This window comes from Cuculus canorus, chromosome 5, assembly GCF_017976375.1.
Source record: "Cuculus canorus isolate bCucCan1 chromosome 5, bCucCan1.pri, whole genome shotgun sequence".
Lineage (NCBI taxonomy): Eukaryota > Metazoa > Chordata > Aves > Cuculiformes > Cuculidae > Cuculus > Cuculus canorus.
In genome coordinates, this window is record NC_071405.1 from 7,659,220 (window position 1) to 7,679,718 (window position 20,499).

At 43.4% G+C, this 20,499-nt stretch overlaps 1 protein-coding gene across 1 annotated transcript in view; it reads right to left on the reverse strand.

The window, feature by feature from the left end:
- SYNE2 (spectrin repeat containing nuclear envelope protein 2) overlaps positions 1 to 20,499 on the reverse strand; it is a 154,919-nt gene that overhangs the window by 1,924 nt on the left and 132,496 nt on the right. Inside the window, exons 100-115 of the mRNA XM_054066775.1 lie at positions 16,297 to 16,459; positions 12,811 to 12,998; positions 12,505 to 12,655; positions 11,862 to 12,044; positions 10,444 to 10,581; positions 9,720 to 9,914; positions 8,588 to 8,870; positions 8,192 to 8,260; positions 7,241 to 7,377; positions 6,185 to 6,314; positions 5,170 to 5,381; positions 2,228 to 2,428; positions 1,723 to 1,851; positions 1,032 to 1,220; positions 261 to 350; positions 5 to 51 (exon numbers count right to left, since the gene is read on the reverse strand). Of these exons, the coding sequence (XP_053922750.1) occupies positions 5 to 51; positions 261 to 350; positions 1,032 to 1,220; positions 1,723 to 1,851; positions 2,228 to 2,428; positions 5,170 to 5,381; positions 6,185 to 6,314; positions 7,241 to 7,377; positions 8,192 to 8,260; positions 8,588 to 8,870; positions 9,720 to 9,914; positions 10,444 to 10,581; positions 11,862 to 12,044; positions 12,505 to 12,655; positions 12,811 to 12,998; positions 16,297 to 16,459 (2,505 nt within the window). The remainder of the gene's footprint in view (positions 1 to 4; positions 52 to 260; positions 351 to 1,031; positions 1,221 to 1,722; positions 1,852 to 2,227; positions 2,429 to 5,169; positions 5,382 to 6,184; positions 6,315 to 7,240; positions 7,378 to 8,191; positions 8,261 to 8,587; positions 8,871 to 9,719; positions 9,915 to 10,443; positions 10,582 to 11,861; positions 12,045 to 12,504; positions 12,656 to 12,810; positions 12,999 to 16,296; positions 16,460 to 20,499) is intronic.

The window sequence follows — 20,499 nt, forward strand, 5'->3', positions numbered from 1 at the left end:
ATACCTTGTGCTGCTGCTGTTGCTGCCATCTGTGGTTCCCCTTTCGGTGATCTGTTGAGAGAAACAGGTTTTAGTACCCAGGCTGCAGAATCTAAAAGGAATTTCTCTTTCTCTGAAAACACAGTTGTAGATTTCAAAGTCCTGTTGTGAATTCTGTAATAAGGTATACATGCATATATATTACATTTGAGGAACTTTCAGGCTAGATATGTTAAAATATGCTATATGCAAACAGCAAAATATTAGAAAAAAATCCTTGCCTTCTTTACAGCAGGGCTGGATTTCTCTGCGGCTGGATTATAAGCTCCTGAGTCCAAGTCATCTGGAACTAGCAGGAATCTTCTGCTATCCTAAAACGTAACCACACCTTTCGCTTTAAAATGCGTATTTAAAACTCAAACAGATGAAGCGCAAAAAGCCATCTTTCATTGCCCCTCTGTAGGTGCACAGCCCATTGCCTCTTTAGATGTGCATAACCAGCGGCAGATGGATGTTGCAGTTCTCCAGCTTAAAGAAATGTTTCACTATGCACAATCCAAAGGAATTATGATGGAACAGGTGCAAACAGGTATTTGCTTGAAAATACCTTTGTCTGACAGCTCTCATTGAGTTTCAACGTATTGCTGTGTACTCCTGTGCATTCGTTACACGCTCCTAGCCTGCTCCTTGCTACAAATCATAAAATAATTCAGGTTGGCAGGGACTTCAGAAAGTTCACCTAGTTCAACCTCCTGCTCAGAGTAAGGTCAGCTATAAGACCACACCAAAAGCCTTACTCGAGGCTTTATCCTGTCTACTCTTCAAACCCTTCAAGGATGGAGACTGCACAAACCCTCTGGGCCATCTCTTTCCATGCTGTACTAGCCTCACGGTGCAAAAGTTTTTTCCTACAGACAGACTTAATTATTCTTTTTTTCAGCTTATGAGGTACTTAAGTTTTAAGTCAGTCTTCTATAAATACCTTTACTCTTAATACATTATTACTTTTCAGCAAGAAAGACCCATGAACAAGTATGTAAACTCCAACTCACCAGATTTCTTTGCATTGTTTTTAAGTCACAGGAAACTTGTTCAATAAGCTGTTTCAGTTTCCTTGCAGTTATGTGGACCTTCTCATCAACTTCACTGAAATCACCAGGTGATTTAAGAAGCAGGTGAGCAGTGAGTTCTTGAAGTGAGTTCACCTTAAGCTGTTGTTCCAGCAGCTCTTTCTCCAGTTGCTTAGAACGCGCAAATAAAAAACACAACAGACTGTTACTCTCAACTTGAAGGATGTTCTCATAAAAGGAGGAACTCTGGAAGGCTTTAAAGAGCAGCTCAACCTGCCTGAGAATCTGCAGGACGTAGGAATGGCTATTACAGCCACATACCAAAGGAAGTTCTCTTGAAGAGACTGGTTGTACCTCCTTGAACTAACATCTAGAAATAGTTCTAGCAGTAATTAATCTACATGGAAGAGACATTATATCTTGGAAACAGGAAGTTCTACTCCAGCATAAAGACTGCTCATGAGGAACTTAATTCTGATGCATAATTACAGAAAAAATGCCTCATATAGGCAATCTCTTAGTCTATTTCAGAAAGCAGCCATGTGCCTGCATACAGCAGGTTTGAGGACAGGTTGCAAACATCTTGAGAAATAAAGATACTGCTCTTCATTTTGTGGTAAGAGCTACTGACTCGCTGGAAGACCTGAGGTGCTGTGGTTAAGACTACACTTACCATTAACTCCTTTTGGCATTCCTGTATTGTACTGAGGTCAGCATTTGGATCTGTGACTTGCGCTGCTTTCCTTCGGCTATCAGCACTTGCTACCCACAGGATTAGCTTTTGGCTCTGATCATGGAAGTCCTAGAGAAACAGAAGAATCACATGTAAGAGAAAAAAAAAAACCACTTTTGCAGTGTTTTCACCTGGCTTTGCCTACAAACAAAATGACCAGCCCACGTTACACAGAGCCAACAATAAACTGATGATTAGTGAGGCTACAGCAACCTAGTTAAACTACGCCATGATGTAATAAGAGGGTATTATCCAGCTCACAGATGTTTTACCAAACCTTTTAAACTCAACAGAGTCAAGTTCATGAGAAAATTGAATGTCTTGGATTCAGAGCAACCACTCCACTAACGTGCAGGAATTACCCCTTTGCTCTCTCCCATTATCTATCCCCCTAGTAGCGCTCTAAAGAGGGATTTTCTCGTATAAGCTGGCATGTGGTATGCACCTGGCAATGCAGTAGGGCTTGTTGCAACTTTTTCCTCCAGTTGTTCAGTGCATGAGTTGCTTTGTCCCAATGCAAGTCCACCTTCCAAAGCCTGTTCTGAAGCTCTTTGAACTCTGTGCTATCTGCTTTCTGGAATTCCTTGCTGTTCAGGTTAATGGAAAGGACCACTGTCTTGTAGTTATCAAATGCTTTAAGCAAGTCCTAGGAGGAAAAAAGGATTAGGAGCTTCTAGGAATGATGAAAACCATGTTATTTATAAGAAAACCATGCCCTCAAAAGAGCCACAGGCACTGGGGAAAGCTGTTCGAGTCTGGTGGCTGTTCAGATACTGCTAAGGAACATATTGAGACAGGTGGCCTTTTTGCATAGAATCATGGAATCCCTGGCTTGGAAAGGACTTTTGAGATCATCAAGTCCAACCGTACCGTTTGGCGTTTTTTTAAAGCAAAACACTTCACTTTGAAGAAAACAAATGTGGTTGGGCCTGTGCTAAGTTACAAGCATTACAGCTTAATCCACATCTGCTCTTCACTCCTCTGCCATGTCTCCGTCCTTGGCACTTGGACAAACATTTCCATACGTCATCACGGTATTTCCTCTTGATTTATAAAGACTTTGCAGCTTCAGAATCCTAAAAAAATGCTGAAAGGAACATCTGGACATCTCTACTCCATCCTCCTGCTTCAAGGAGAGACAACTTTAAATGCAGAGCAGGCAGCTCAGGGCCTCACCCAGTCAAATCTCGAGTACCTTGTGGGATGGGGATTCTCCTTCCTCTCTGAGCCACTGGTCCTGCATCAGGCTGCCCTGTTGTGATAAGTTCTTTTCCTTCTCTCTATTCAGAGTTTCCGTCAGCCCATTTCTCTTACTTGTCAAGGTCCTTCCTGAATGGCATTCCTGCCTGCTTTCCTCCTCTCCCTTATAACTGCAGGGGGAATTAGTATGGAATCTGCAAAGTCCTGGCTGTGTCATCTAACCACCTTTACGTGAAGGCAGAGCCTCTATTTTTGAAGGAGTTTTAAAAAATTGAATGCCGAACAGTATCTTGCGTGCTCAAGAACTTTCTAGATTCGATCAAGGATACTCAGTCTTTTTCAAGTTGTGGGCTCTTACGACAGAAAAGTAAGAGCTGCAAGATGAGTCCTGCAATCAACACAGCTCAGAATGCTTTTCTTTGCAGCCTTTGTAACAACGAGTGTCAGTTTATATAGTCTCAAGATCTGTGTCCCACTCATCGGAAAATGCTGGTCTAAATTACATTTTGCCCAAAGAAACTTGTCTCCCTCCTTCAAGCAACAAAGTTTCTTTCAATATCAGACAATGCAAACTGTTTAGAACAGATTTCTAAACACCAGTAAGCCAGTCTGCAGCCAGACTGGCTTTATCCTTATGCAGGGCAATTGGGATGTCCTGGCATCTCATGAAATACACATCTTAGTGTGTGCTGGCTCTTTTAGAAACCCATAGAAAGCCAAACTGTCTGAAAAGGGGAATTTCAGCCAGGTGGACCCTACTTGAGAAAATGCAGAAGAGAGAAGTAGTTAAGCTCTGCTCCTTCAAGAAGTCAGACACTCCAGCCTGTACAGGAGTGTGTCCTACCACTTGCAAGGCATCACTGAACCCTTCCTAGCGCTTGGTCCCTAAGCCAGGATGGCTAATGGAATCAGAATCGTTCTTACTGGAGTCACACCATGAAGCTGAGTCATTCTCCCTGGCCTAGTGGACTACTCGAGGACACTTAGTCTTGAATATACTCTCAGCATCCCTAAGAAATCCCTCCTCTGTCCCGCAGCATGTCTTGTTTGTGAGAATCATCCTGAGTGTGACATCAAACTGGTCAGTAACCTTGAGATCTGGCAGACTCCATGCAAGGCTGCTGGCAGAACGGTGAGCACACAGGGATTCTGCACTCCCCCGAGTGTTAGGAACACTTGCTCTTTCAGAGTTCAACCTGATGCATTTTGTTACATAGGTCCTAAGGATCTAGCACTTATCTGTAACCCTGGCAACCTTCTGGTTCAATTGCAGGCCTGCCTTGGCCCTAATTTAGGGAAGCTGAGAGTCATAGCACGCAACATAACACGACCTCACATGCTGACAGGTGTTCATGTTACTGTCTCTCTAAGTGGTCTATTATTTGACTGCAGATTAGCAAGGACAATTTATTTTGTTTCTCATTTTTAACTAATACATTCTATTTGATGAGAAGTCTGTGTTTGCTAAGTGAAAAAATGCAACTGCACGTTTTGAAATGCTATGTCCCTCACCTAAAGGTGAGGTGCTATTTATAACAGATTTTTTGGAAAACACTATACTGCTAAAACCCACAGCTTTAGAGCAGACCTTTCTCCGTCTCTGTTGGAGCTACAAATGCCCCTCTCTTCTGCCTCTTGCCATTAATTCAATTAAAAGACAGCCTAGATTTTGCAGCCCATAAAGCCAGATAATTTTCCATCTACTTGTGGTTGGCATAGGAGGGAATGGCAAAGAACAAGACAAAAATGCAGGTATCACTGCTCAGGAGACCCAGCCTCCACGACAGGGCCTGACCCTACATGTCTGCAGAGTCTAAGATTTCAATATTTAGCTTCGTTCTGTGTTTGTTTTCTAAATGAAAAGGCCTAAAAAGAGAAATGTAGGGCTGAATGTTTTATATGAGAGAAAATGAAATGTCTCTGCAAGAAAACAGAAAAGGAGAGGTTTTTATTTCAGCCTGGCTGCCTGTTGGAGCCACACCTATTGCCTGCCTTCTGCACCTGAAGACAGAAGCACCTTGCTTAACTACCCCCTCTTTAGTCTTCTTAACTGAACAGCTTAACTCCTTTGCAGCATATCCACATGGTAATTAGCACTCACGGTGCCAGCAGATCCTAGGAGCACAGAGACAATGATAAAGACCACGAGCATCTTGAAAACCCACATTGCAACATGCCGTAACTTACTTTCAATTTCTTGACGCTTTGTTCCAATGCCTCCATGCTGGGTGGAGGTTTCACTTTTTGCAGCTCTTCCAGTTCTTTCTCAGTTTTATCAAGCCAAGCAGAGATGTCACTAAGATCCGAGTTCAGCTGCTGCCACTGCTGCAATTTCTGTTTCATTCTGAGTTTGTTTCTGAGGTCTTGAGCTTGGATGAGCTCCCACCTTTCCATAATTCCTACGATAGAACAACAGACACTTGAATCTTCTGTAAGGTGAAGAGTATGTAAAACAGATGCAAGGAGTTTTACAAGTAAATTACTCCCCAATTTGCTCAAGGCCAAATAATTGCTACTATGTAGTGCTGTTACCCAAATACATTTTCTTCTTGAGATTCTGCAGTCTGTAACTGGCCACACTATCCACATAGTAACACTACAGAGGATTTTAATTACATTAATTGCAGACATTTTAATTCACCTGTGAGAACAGAGCAAATCTAAGAAGATGAAATGCAATGAATCCAGTTGTGATTTGGTCAACATGAAAATTCATTGTGGGATAAAGTATGATCCAGCAGTTAGGACCTGGGTTTATGTTTCATCAATTCACTTCTAAAGGAGAATGGAGATGCCATCTGTGTGATCACTAACACTATTTTTGAAAGCACACCAAAGCCCTTCTCAGCAGCTTTCCCATTCATCCCATGTATGGGAGTCAGCCCTCATCTAGCTGTGAGATCAGAGACATAAACTAAGTAAGCTGGTGAAGTCTTCTTTTTATCACGATTCAGTTTTGCAACTGCAGCACAGCTGTATTCTTATGACAATCTCAAACACCTGGTAAACAGGAATGAGGTCCTAAAAGGTTAAGAGAACTGGTTTGTTGGCCTCTTTGGAAGAAAGGACCACAGTGAACACAGTGAAGAACAGAATACACTACCAGCGCTGATAAAATATTTCTGTAAATGGGAGCTATAGCATCTTGTTATATGTTGAAAACAAACACCACAGAACTAAAGTCACTCCCAGTGCTCTGTACCTGACTGCTTCTCTGCAGCTGCTATATTCACAAGCTCTTGGTCATCTTGCGGTTCTTCATCGCTCATGGTAGCAGATGTACTTTTCTCCTTGTTGACGCTGCTGCTGCTTGCAGAGCTGAGCTGCTTCATCTGCAATGACATTTCGGTGGGTGAGCTCTGCACAGTTAACAAGCCATCAGAGGTCAGATTTCATTTGTGTTAGTTTGGGGTGGTTGGGCTGCTACTGAGCTCTTGCACATCAGCACTGGGGTTCTGCATCTTTCCTAACAGTTCATACTGTCTCTCTGCACCTTCTCAGTAAACAAACTCATACCACAGTGACGCTAATTATTACAAGAGTGGACATGGCAATTTAATTGCTTCTGCACCACATGCACCAGACAACGTACATTTGCAGACGGTCTTTGCAGGATGCTGGGTATTGGCAATATTGACTCTAAGGCTCTATGACTCGATTAATGATGACAAAAGCAGGCAGACACCAGCAGCATCTTGTGCTGAGAAGACAGCTGAAAACCGGTTGAGATCCACGGAGCCTGGCAGCTGCAGGGGAAGGCATGGCTGGCGACCAGCCACCAAGGTGGAGGTATCAATGCACAAAAGCTGTTTTGGCACATTTTTTTAGTGCCCAGAAGCAGATTAAGTAGCCACTTACATGCTAGAAAAGTACCTTTCAAATCTTAGGAGAGGGAGATATGCCAGTAAGTATCAAGGGAGGGTATTCACACCCTCTCCCTTGGTGGGGTGTGGAGTTAAATTCCCCAAGACTTCTCCTATGACAACAGAGGAAGTATGGTCCTCCAGACACTGCTGCTGATCAGGAGCCTAACAGGGTTGTTGCCAATTGGTTTAAAGAAGCTTTTCTAGTGAGTGGATGGAGACTCTCACTGGCTACCTGAGCCACCAGAAATAATGTCTAAGTTTGCATAAAGTCAACATTCTCCCCATGACTAATCTTTTTCTTCTTCCAGGAGGAGGGAAGAGGATGGAATTATGGACGGATAGCAAACAGTCTATGTAGTACAAGTTCTGTGCCCATAGAGACTCCAACTCACATAGTCTGGCTTATAGGGAGTACTTGTCTCTGGACCAGACAACGCATTTCCATCCATCTCTGCCTGTTTGCTTGGGTGTTTCCTGCAGACCGGGCTACCTGGAGAATGCCAAGGATGACCTTCTGAAGCAGACTTTCCTAAAAAAAATAAAACCAAACCAATATGCCATGAGTGCAAAATCCCACCTCCATAAGGAAGCTGTTGCTTTGTATTCGGTTAGAAAGCACTCTGAATAAAATGGCATCAAGTTATGGCATAAAAATGACAGTTTTGCAGCTTTCCTTGCAAAGCATGCATATTTGCAAAACACCAACAGTGTTTCAAAGGTAATGAAATGAGAGCCATGCAGTTATGAGACATTCTGTTTTCTTCTTCTGGAAAATGCTTGAATACAGGAATGAGTATTCAGGGAAAAAAAAAAAAAGGAAAGAAAGAAAAGGCTGCATCACTGTGCTTTTGGAAAGTTTGCATCCCAACACTAATATCACACATCCACAATGCATTTCAGTAGGGACAAGTGTAGACATGTCCTGATTTGGAGACTGTCTGTTCTGGATTTAACAGACAGGACACAGACACTTCTGTGATGCACCAAAAAAATACAGAGTTGGAACTGCTGCCTTCGGTAATTGTGCAATCAAAATGGGAAACGACTGAAAAAGTGATACTACCCAGAGCAAACCACCAAGCAAGTACCAAAAGACTTTCAGTCAATACAACGAAATGCACATTAACCACCTTGGCATTTACCAGGCAAAATTTAAACGGTATGTTCTTGACTGCTTTGTAATGTACATGTGAATACTGCGGCGTAAGAACACCATGACAGGGTGAGACATGGTGCCCGCACAAGGCAGGCAGGCAGACAGTACATATGAGAGAGGCTGAGGAATATAGCGTGCAGTGCAGGGAGATTGCCATGTTCAGACACATGCACTAGCAGGTGCCTACCAGAAGATGCTTTCAAAGTTTTTGTGGTCATTTTAAGATATGCCTCAGGATTTTCAGTGATTTCTACATCTGGAAAAAGAATAATGTCATTTTCCTCGCTCTTCAATGTTTTCCAACTATTAAAAACAACTGAAACAATTAGGGACAGCAAAAGCAAAGAAAAAGTTACTAGCACTATTTTCATCAAACATTCTTAAAAATCTTATGTTTCTGAAAATATAAGCTTGATTTAAACAATACCATTCCCTTCCTCATGACATCCAAGAGATGAGACTGCTCACATCTATTATTAGCACTTCAAAACCAACCGGCAACATGGGAGCAAGACTTCAATCCCCCTCCCTTCCCACACAGGGACATACTGCAGTTGTCCATGTCTGAACAAATAGTTCTCACCTGAAAGTGCACTGTAGTATGTTGCTTCTTCTTCGTCTTCATGAGAGGAAGAACCTCCCACATCACCTGTGTGATCCCACTCAAGCGGGATGGAGTCAACACTGACAGGGGTTTCACAGCCTGATCTTTCATGGCGTTGAGTAGGGGGCACAAGGTGGCAAAGAGACTGGGTTGAAGAGGGCCCATCGTTGATGGCCTTCTTATGCCAAGGATCATTCTGGATTTCTCTGGAGTCTTCTGGATCTGTCTCATTTTCAGAGGTCTCTTTTTCATCATCCAATCCCTAAAAATAAATAATAATTATTGCATATTAATAAGATTTACGAGAGATCTACACTGCTTAATGAGCTAATCATTAAGCCACAAAGTACTACTGGGGACTGTTTTGTGGTCAGCTGCAGTAATCAAAGACCATGTGCCCCAAATTAAAGGGAAGCATCATTTCTGCCTCCTTCCTCTTCTGCCAAAAAAATTCTCATAGCGGCAGCCTCCTCCCTTCTTTTCAAGACACTCAACCACCACCATAACATCTCTCTCTAGTTTGCAGGGAGGGGTGGCCTGTTCAAAATAGACTGCACAGGTTAGCAATGAAATGATGCTCAGGCAGAGGTGAAGAGCCAATTGTAGATGTTCATTTTATATTCTCTAGCTGGCTTTTTATACATATTCTTTCTTTATCATCCAAAGCAAACTGAGAATCATCTCACTGTTCACAGTGAAAGGTAAAGAATTACTGTTCCCTATTCAGGCTTCTCACAAGAAAGTGGAGAGATGGAGCCTCACAAACAAATCCATAAAGAAATATTATAACCATATTATTGAAATCTAAAGAAAACAAAGTGATATTAAAAACACCAGAAAAGCTTTTGAAGCCCTCAAACTGCTGATATCTAACTATTAACCCTGTGAAATACTTCCATGCTATTATCCCAATTCCACAGACGGAATCCCAACGAAAGAGGTATGAGATGACTGGCCACAAAGGTTTAGCAAAGCTGGCACAACTACTGAGGACCTCCTGACCTCTCTGAGTCAAACCACTCAGTCAGGCTACTACTAGAGATATGGAATGAGCACTGCAGTTCCAACAGCAAAATGCTGCCAAAGCATCAAAACAACTGTTGCTTCTTACAGGATGTCTCGAAGTCAGTCGTTGATGGAACCGGGCGACTCGCCCAAACACTTCCTGACAGTATCGATGAAGTTCTTCCAATTCGTCTTCAATCAGGATAGCATCTAAAGGCTCACTCTTCTGAATCAACTGCTCCCCAAAAACGATTAACTGATCAATCTTATTGGTGTTTAGTGTTATTTCCTGCTGGAAACCCTACAAGAACATACAAGAAAAATAACTACTTCTGCAACGCAAGGTAGCAGGTAGCAAAGTAGTACTAAGGTTTTAGAAACATTGCTTACGCCTGTACACCTGCTGTCTTAGTTCTGTTTCAAAGTCCCAGCTACAAACAATGCACTCAGAGGAAAGATGTCACCCATTTTTTTCAGAAAAATTATCAGCAGACAAATTAAGCCTGAATTTAGGAATGTAGCTTTATACTGTTAACCTGCATATGCTCCTTTCCAGCCCAGGTATCAATGTCACTGAGACTCAGTGTTAGAAGAAAACGGCAGGATAGAACTGAGCTGGAACGCTGAATCTGAATTTAAATATTCTACAGTTTAGTCTTGATTCAGAGGATAAGTCTGGACAATTTACTGGTGTCTTAAAACAAATATAGCCCTACAGACATCTGCTGGCTTTTGTGAAGTTCCACAAAAGCTGGTGATTCTGTCAAGAGAGGGCAGCCTAACACGATCTGCCAGTGTATAATAATTAACTGCTTTACAAGGATACGTACGTTTAACTGGCGCATTTTGTCATCAAAGTTACTTTTTGAGAAGTGCTCCACATTGGTCAGCTGGAGGTCCATTTCTGTGAGCCAAACAACAATGCTTTCCCTCGTCCCCTCGAACTCATCTCTCCTGTTGGTGAAGTGCTGCATAGGAAGAAGGAAACCAAAGTGTTACAAGACTTCAGCTACTAAAAAAAATGGTCACAGGAGCCCTCTGAAAACAGTGTTTTCTTTCAGAACTGCTGTTCACCTTAAAGGCCTTCAGGGCACAAATGGCAGCATGCCATGTATAAAAAATGTCCCTTTCCTGTAGCAATGCTGGAACAAAGTGTCATATGTTAGTACACTACTCGTATGGGAGAGGGAATAAAACTTCAGCACTGCCAGATGCTTCAATAAAATTCTATTCTTGCTTCCACACTGCATGCCTTCTCCCACGTCACACCACTGCAACAGTTACTGAGGTTTAACACCTAACTTGTTCTAAATTTAGGAGACAGACAGACAAAGGAAGCAAGCACCATCTCTAATCAAAGTAATTAAAACTACAACATTAAAATCAGTAAATAATGCAGAAGCTGGATCATGGATGACCACAACAGTGTAATTAGTGCATGATTTTGGATGGAAGCCTAGAGGAGCTCTCTCTGCTGTCATTTCCAGCAGATGATGCTAACAGACACACAGCTTGCCATGCCCCTCTTCTCCTAAACAGATTTAGTGTTCAGAAAGTGGATCACATAACATTCCAAACACAACACCTCCTAACTTTTGGGATCTGATAACTTTCCCTGTCAACTGCCTGCAGCACTACTGTATTAAAAACTGGGCAGTGACAAGTTTTCTCCAGGGCACAGCACAGACTATCTGCCCAGAGATCAGTTTAATTTGATAAGCAGGACACTTTTTTGTGAGTCACAAATACACTCTCTGACAATATTTCCTTATCAGGCAGAGAGCACTGCAGGAGCTGGTGACAGCAGCATATCTCTCCATCATGTCTCCGCATTTTAAGCCTTACAAGATGAACCCTAATTTGGCATAAAGCAGGGCTTTGTTCTGAACTCCAAGACACTGCCCTGGGGCCCTTTTGTCTCTCTACCTCTTATTTACGAAAACAAGCAAGTACACATCCACCCATGGCGAGACTGGGTAAGAGAGGGAGACAGGAGCAGTAAGGTCTGCAACACACCTTCCAAAATTTGCACCCATTCTTCCCTTCTGCTTCTTCAGCTACCAAGAACTCATCTACCAAGGACGTGTTTATACCATGCACGTCATGTCCTTTCCAGAGCTGTTCCCCTTCACTGGTAAGTCAAGACACAAAGCAATACAACATAGTAGCTCCAGTATGTTTTGCTCTTGGGTAATTCCTACAGAAACTTGAAACTGCTTCTCACTCTCTTGCCCCATCGTGCAATTACCTTGAGTCTCCTCAAAATGGCAGCAACTCGCTTCTGCAGATTATCCCAGCGCTGGTTGCCTTCATGTACCATCTGCTTCAATTTGCTGGCTGAGTCGGTGCGGTTTTCGCGGGCAAGGCGCCTGTACTGCTTATTGATCAGCTCCAACTGAGTGAGTCGTTCATGAATGTGCCGTTGGAATGCCTGCAAGGCAGATCAAGGAAGTCAGTTTCTTTGCCAATAAGAAGGAAGATCTGGATGACATAGTCCATCAAGAGAGATGACGTTGCCCTCCTTAAAATTAGACCTCCCAGCTGCAAAATTAAATTCAGAGGACTGATATTTGAATTGTCTGCCGAAACTTAAATCATTAGGAAAAGAAAGGACAAAAAAAAAAATCAACCCACAAAGATCTGCTGCCTACAAGAAGCTAAGTGTTGATTCAGTTCAGACCATTGGATTCTCCACATTAAAAAACAAATCCAGTCAAAAAATCAGATACCTAGCAGCCATCTAATGGCCAAATTATTTATGTACTCTATACCGCCACTGCCAACCTGGTGTTTTGCAGTGATCCAGGCATTTCACACAGACAAGAAGTATTTAGCAGTCTGACCATTTAGCCGACTGCTGAGCATAAAAAAAATGAATTTAAAAAATTCACCTCAAATTTCTTCAACTCCTCCTTTGCGTGTGTGTACAAAACCTCTGAAGAATTAGGCCTAGCTGCAATGATTTCAGATGATTTTAACCAATCTTCAAAGCGAGAATAGTCGTCCAAAAACCTCTGCCACAAGCGCCAGGTTTCCTCGATTCTGAAAAGGAGGTGCAAAAATGGAAAGGTTTTATCACAAACTAACTATCCATTTTGGATTTTTTTTTTTTTCAAAGTTCAGCTGGTGGCAAAAGCTACAGCATTTCTTTAAAATGCTGCCACAGGCTTCCTTAGGAGGAGTAAAGAGAGACTTACTTCATTCGCCTTTCCATAGACATGGCACAAATGTTTCTCCACCGTCTGTCCAAACTCCTTCTAGTTTGCTGGATGGAATCACACTCTGTCTCATTAGCACACGCATCCGAGTCGTGGAGCAGGACTTCACAAATATTAAACACTGATTCCACCCGTTCCGTTTGCTGCTCTATGTCTCGTTGTAGATCCTGCCATTGGCAAAAGAATAGCTTGAGTAGAAGGAAACGTGTGGCTGGACTTCAGACATACCCTTTGCAGAGGATGTTGCAGAGTTGCAGAGGATGGGGAAAGAGCAATTTGTATGTCAGGAAAAGGTTATTTAGCTTTAGAAAACAGACTGGCAAGATGAGCTGTGCAGATGACAGGCTGACAGGTCAGGACAGAACTGTCAACACAAAAAAAGGACTGTCCAGCTTTAGTTTTCAATGAAACCTCAAACTTCTCATTAACAGCCTGGACAATTATAATATGCACTCAAAATCCAAGCCTTACACATACCATAAACACTTACTAATTCTGACAGTAGAAGATGACGGTGTCACTCCTACTGCACTATAACACTTAACACAGAACTCGTAGTGCAGTTCATGTACTTTAGTGACTGTGTGATTACAGGCTGATCTTACCAAACACAGAAACACAGCACACAGGTAGCTGGTGTTACACTACATGTCTTATTCCTTCCTGCAGAGCTCCTGTTTTGGCACATTATTTTAATGGGTCTGGCAAAGTCCCTTTGTCTAATCTATACTACGTGTTTTACCTCCAGAGCCTGCATCTCCTTTATAGTCTGGCGCCTCATTCAGTACCTATAACCGCTCCTAAAGTCAACATAACTGAATAACAGAAAACGAAAGCCTCATCTAAATAGTTCTCATTGAAAAGGCAGCTCTGTACAGTGCTACCAACAGGAAATGTTAATGAAATGACAATGTGCACTACACTCGCACTTTTTCAACCCATTTCTGGCTTTCCTAATGAAAGATACAGAGACTTTTGCTTGAATAACACTACAATAACAACAAACACAAATATTTTACTGACAATAGAAAGGGGAACTCCCATTAAATGGTATTACTGATTTTAGTGAACAAATCAAGCAGAACTGGTTTTGCTCTAGACTTACAGAGCCAAAATCAAAGAAAAGAAACAAAAAAGCCCCCAAAGAGACAGCTTGTAGCAAATCCAAAAGGAGGTGAAGGAAGATCTTCCCAGAAGTCAACAACTGGCAAGGAGCCGTGTGTCACCCAGTTGCAGTCTTCAATAGTGCCGTATGCGCATCTGAAAGGGCTGAGCCATAAATGGTCAACATTTGGCTTGTGGGATTTGTGGTAATGTGCAACATTAAGGATTGCAAGAAGCCAAACCTTTACATAGCTGACAGACTGCCAGAAGCAGACCCAACATAATTTCTGACAGCTTGTTAATGATTCAAAGCTGTTTTCTGAGCAAGAGGCAGCAGTGTCTCTTTAACATAGGCTTTACACTTGAGAGTAGGCTCTGCCCATCGACTGGTACTTGGAGGAACTCTTCTGCATTCCTTAAATTACACTGGATTTACTGCTGTATTAGTGAGAATGAGAACTACAGATTACAAATCCATTCTACTTGCACTACGGAAATGTTGCTGATGCGATCTCATTACTTTCAGTCATGCCATGCAATAATCCTAGACAGAATCCTTGCTGTTTTCCAAGCTGTTATTCAAAATGACCTGCCTGCATTATGGCGAGAGAAACACAACAATATAAGTAATGGGGCCAAGAACATACACGAAGCCCCAAAAGTACTTTTAGGTTCTTTTCTTCCAACTCTGCGCAGCATTGCCCAGAGAGCTTAAACAGACTACGTGCTGTTAGACTTCTGCACTAGTGAAACAGTTTGTTCTTGATTTTCTTTTACTGTGGCTCTTTTAGTCAGCATGGTCTTCACACTAAATTTACAGCAGAAACAGTCTAGACTTGCCCAGAGGTCTGCGTTTGAAACAGAATCCAAACAACAAAGCGATAAGTAGCTCTGAAGAGCAAGTGATGGCTCTTAAAGTGGGATGAAGCTTGAATGCTTATCATAAAAATTAATCAGTTTGGACACAATTCCTTCGTGTCCTATGTTCTTCTCGGGCCAGCAATTTATCACAGCATTTAAGAATGGAAAAGTCTGGATGCGGAGAAAATGTTTCCTTGTTGTTTAGATGACCATTCACAATGCAGATGAGACCATTAGAGGCAGTGGCCAGTGCTTCTGGTGTTTGACCAACTCCTGCAGTGGAGCAGGTGAGGGCCATTCCCAGTTCTATGGCAGGGTAGCTGACCCTTCCCGCAACATCTGGGACATGAGTGGATGGAGAGACATATCGACCAGCAGAGAATGCTCCCCAGGTGTGAGTCACTCAGGATCTTCCGTTGGACATGAAAGCAACAGTCAGAGAGAGAGAAGATGAGAAGGATGGTAAGAGACCTATAAGTGTTCTTAAAGGCAGATGCCATAAAGCTTCCGCGCTTGACAGCTTAATTCTTGATCTTCACTTTTAGGGCAAATATTATCACAAAGGCCAGATAATGACAGCCATGGTCATTCTCAGCCTTCCCAGAAAGGGAGGCACTTTGAACCTGGTCAGACTTATAACACAGCCATCAGCAAACGCTGACTCCACCAGCAAGTCCGTTGCTTTGGAGAGGTCCCTCTACCTTCCCTGGCTGCTGGAGACCGAAATTTACTCTAGGACTATGCAACTCACATCACACTTCCCCTTGGCTGGGATAGCTGGCATGTTCAGCTGTGCCCAATCCTTGCCACCTCCAGCACTTAAAACTAGCACAGAACTTTACGCTCCCCCTGGCAAGCCACTGTCTCAGATAAATGCCTACACGCACGCAACCAACATCCAATGGTGCATCCTCAGCAGGTTTCACACACCACCTCACCCAGCCCTGAGGGGATCTTCAGAACCGGCCTACTGGATCAGGCCTTGGTCAAAGGTGTGTTTGCCCAAGCCCACCCTCCCCTGGGAGGGTTCAAACAACCTTCGTGCCGAGCTTGCTCTGTTGTCTGCAAGAAGGGGAACAGAACCGAGTAGTGAGGGCAATACATCAAATCCCAGCACTCAAAACTGCCTCAGCCAGTTTGCAGGATACTTGGCAGCCTAAGCCATCCTCATGGATTTCGCCCATGGTCTGTGCCCTGCCTTGCCCTTAGGAAGCCTCTGTTTGACCAAGCAAACTAGTAAACGCAAAAATGCTTTTGTTTGCATTGTGCGTGTTCTCCTTGGGTGCAGTGAGGAAAGGAGAAGTGAAGGTAAGTCAACACAATATTGAAAACACAGCAAGCAAATAAAAATTTCTATGTAACACATCTTGGCAGGAACAAGCCAGAAAAGCAAACAGTTAGAAGGCCTTGCTAAAGAAAAGAAATCGGTCATTTTAAAGCAGGACTAATTGTAATCAGCAGCCTTTTAGCTCATTTACTCTGGCTGCTGCTCTTTCCCACCTGCTGCTCTGCCAGTCTCTTCTGGATTTCCTGGTCATCGCAGATGTCATATACAACAGGCTTAGAAAGCTCAGACTCAATCCGGGCCAACCAGGTGCGAAGGTTACTCATGTTTTTGTCCAAAAGTTGTATAAAAGCCAGTGTTTCCTTCAGTTTCTTCACCCTAAGCAAACCAGGAAGAATATTTTGTTACCAAGATCTGCAATCAGTGGAAATGATGTTAGCACAAGGTGATGACAAGCGTGGCTTTAAGAAGTGCTTGCTGTCACATCAAGCTGTTGCTTGTAAATCAGAGCCATGTTTTAGTTAAATACTACCTAAATAGCCTCAGCAGGCGCCTGCTCTACAGCTACAGGAAGGTCTTGTGTGAATTCTTTAATGAAACTATATGAGCAGAGGGAATTTTTGTACCCTCATTCATCTGCTAGTGAGGTCTTCAGTCAGTTCTTGGATGTTTGTCTAAGTGGGAGTTTGTACCACAACATGCTGCAGCTGAACTAAAATGGGTATCTATGGTTTGAGTTCTCTGCTGCAAATTACATTCAGTGTTGTCTTCAGCAACCAACAGGCTCACCCTTATCAGCAAGACACCGCTCTGCCAGTGGAAGTAGAATGTGCCCAAAGCACAGGTTCAACAGCCCAGGCAAATGCATGCTGACAGGAGAGGAGAAGAGGTTTCAACAACGGCCACTGTAGATCCCACAGTGCTCCGACACTAAAAGCTCTTCTAAACAACACGCTGAAATGTGCGGAGATGGGCCAGACCCCCTGGTGGGTGAAAATGGAAAAAACAGCCCTGAAGAGGGAGAATATCTGACAGCTAGAGTTGTGCAGCAGACAAACCATCGAGACCATTTACTTTTCTTATAGCTGTTTGCAGCACAACTCTCAAACTGCAGACAACCTTTTCTTTATTTCCAGCCTTTACAGTGTATTGCCATGTCAAAACCCTTACCAGTCCCTCAAGTTATCCAAGTGGCATGTTTATACATTTTGGCTAATCTGTCCCCATGTGCTACAGGAGCACCTGTTGAACTACCTCAATGCTCTTAATTTTTTCTTGAAATTCTCTTTTATTGCAATTCTCAACAAAAATTACTAAAAAGCGCAACACTGGAGCAACACTAATCTCTTCTGATTTCAGACTGATATCAGAGCTTACCAGATAGACCTTGGTAGTCATTGAAGAAGAAAAAAAGCCAGCTAGATCGTGATTTCCATCAGACTCATCTTAAGCATCCAGATCACAAGGTAAGATGAACTGTACCAAAACGTACGTATTTCTCTCCATGACCTGCAATGGTCTGCCCTGTAGTACTATAAACATCCACACTGCAGATGTTAAAGTCATGTGAAATTTCTCCAACCCTGTAGCAGTGCAAACCCACTTCCTAGCCAGCACTGCTTCCCTGTGCTGTGTTCCTGGCAGTTTCCATCCCTCTGATGTCTAGTTCTGTCCCTGTGCCTTTGGATGAATTTTTGGAGCCTGCATGTTAACTTTAAAATGCAAATTTATTAATTAAACCCTAAGTTACTGCCTAGTCCAGCAACTGCCCAGATGAGCCTCATTAGCTAAGTCAAGCGTAGTAACAAAAGTTTAAGTATGCATTGTGAAAAGGCCAAAACATTCCCCACTCATGAGCCACCATGACTGGAAACTGTCACCAGCTAAACAAAACCAGCAGCTGAGACTGGAAGGACAACTTATACGAAGGGATCACTGCATGTCCCAAAATGCAGGGGACTGTCGAAAGGTCTGAGATGAACCCTATTGTACTTGGCAACACCAGCACTGTGCAAGTTAGGACAGGGGCAAGGTAGGGGGGGGGATGTAATTTCACCTAGTACAGGCAGGGACAGATTACAGCAAGACAGAAGTGCCCTGACAGGGTACCTGGATGCTGGCTTCGTTCAAAGGATCTGCCCTTCCATACAAGAAAAAGGAGGAGTTCCAGACTTTCCTGGCCCACCATCCCACCTGCTGCCAAACTATCCTAATCGGTTTTAGAGTAGAGAGTCCAAACTGCCTGTAACTCAGTGGCTTTTGTAGTTGCCTGTTGCAGCATAGGATAAAATGAAGGAAGATATTCAGGACAGCTAATCCATAATGAATATAACACTCTCTAAGCAACAACTGATCTTATTAGCAAACCTCAGGCAATCATATCATATCAGAGGATATGTATGTCAGCTAGACACTTGATTTAAGGTAAAGTACTTATGGAGGAGATGTGGGAATGATCTTGCTGCATTTGTTCAGACTTATTGGTTACTGTGAAGGTACAGAGTAAAGTCAGCAAATTTGCGAGTCATATGGATTAGCAACATGACAAGCACCTTCTCCTACCTCTTGCTCCCAAAAGAACCAGGCAGTACTTTCAGCTCTTTTACACAGAGGGCAAGAAAAGCATAGCCCTACACTAGGACTCCAGGCAGGCAGTTGCAACTCTGCACTCTCCAAAATGTAAGATTAGTAGTCTTGCCTGGTTGATGCAACCCTGCAAGTCAGCGTGAAAGATTTGGCCCAAGTCCATGGTCCGCCTTGCACCCACAAAGCCATGGATACTGGTGTCAGGTGCGAAGGAGCTGCCTCTGCCACTTTGCACTGACACTGCTTTCACCTGCCGCAGCTGACAGAGAGAAAGCCAGCGGATGACAAAAGCATTTACCTACTCCCGCTTTCCTTAACAAGCCCTTTTCAGAGCTCTGCTCCTAAGTGCAACCCTGGATGCAGAAGGCACTTGGCTCCCAAGCAAAAATCTTCCTGCTCCCGATTCTACTCCTATTAAGTGGTACTCAATGAATGTCATACTCTGGTAACTGTATAGCATTTTCTTGCCATCATGGGCTGGCAGTAATTTACCCAGGAGACCTAATTCTCCCTTCATCCTATCCCCAGCTTTTATCCCACCACTCAATCTGGATCCAGTTGGTTATGATGCTCAGCAGGGCCTGTGACTCCCCAAAATGTGTGGCCCCTCAAAGACAGGTGACTCAGGTCCCTTCTCCCTGGAGAGATGGGATGATACAGGCTCTGTGTCGAGCACCAAAGGGAAGAATCACTAAAAAAGCCAGGCTGTAGGAAAAGTCTATGCCAAACATCTATGCTGTTGCATTGTTAACTCTGTATGACTTCAGGCCAGTCAGGAGGAAAGCAAAGCTCAATTGCTGCACTGTCACTGACTGTATCTCCATTGGTCATTTCTTCTCTACGTATTCTATGACTTTTCCTACCAGTGTTTTGGAAATGCATCTCTGGCAACTTAGAATAGAATTGTAGAATGACAGAATAGTTTGGATTGGAAGGGACCATAAAGATCTTCTAGTTCCAACCCTCTGCCATGGACAGGGACATCCCACTAGATTAGGCTGTCCAAGGCCCCATCCAACCTGGCCTTGAAGACCTCCAGGGATGGGGCAGCCACAACTTCCCTGGGCAACCTGTGCCAGTGCCTCACCACTCTCATGGTGAAGAAATTCTCCCTATATCAGGCCTAAATTTGCCCCTGTCCAGTTTGTACCCGTTTCCCCTTCTCCTATCACCACGAGCCTTTATGAGTAGTCCCTCTCCAGCTTTCCTGTAGGCCCCTTCCAGGTACTGGAAGGCAGCTATGAGGTCTCCTCGGAGCCTTCTCTTCTCCAGGCTGAATAACCCCAACTCTCTCAGCCTGTCCTCATAGGGAAGGTGCTCCAGCCCTCTCATCATCTTTGTAGCCCTCCTCTGGACCCGTTCCAACAGTTCTGTATCCTTCTTATGTTGAGGATCCCAGAACTGGACACAACACTCCAGATGAGGTCTCACAAGAGAGGAACAGAGGGGCAGAATCACCTCCCTCGCCCTGCTGGCCACACTGCTTTTGATGCAGCCCAGGATATGTTTGGCCTTCTGGGCTGTCAGCACAGAAGAAGTGCTCTTGTTGGGACCATCAATGTCGTACTGCAAGTTTGTATTTACTTTCTAGCAATTGCCATCACAGGCAAACCATTATAATTAAGTAATTTAATCTGTTGCATATTCTGGATAGAATATGGCATTTGTCAGACGCTTAATTACTCTTAATACTCTAAATAATTTATCTCAAGCTTGAGCTAAGCAGTCAGAGAAGTTTAAAAACCAAACAGAAGTTCACGCTAGTGCAGGGTGTAAATAGGAAAGCAGCCTTGTCCAGATGCTCACATTGGCTAATCTGTTCCTGTTGCAGT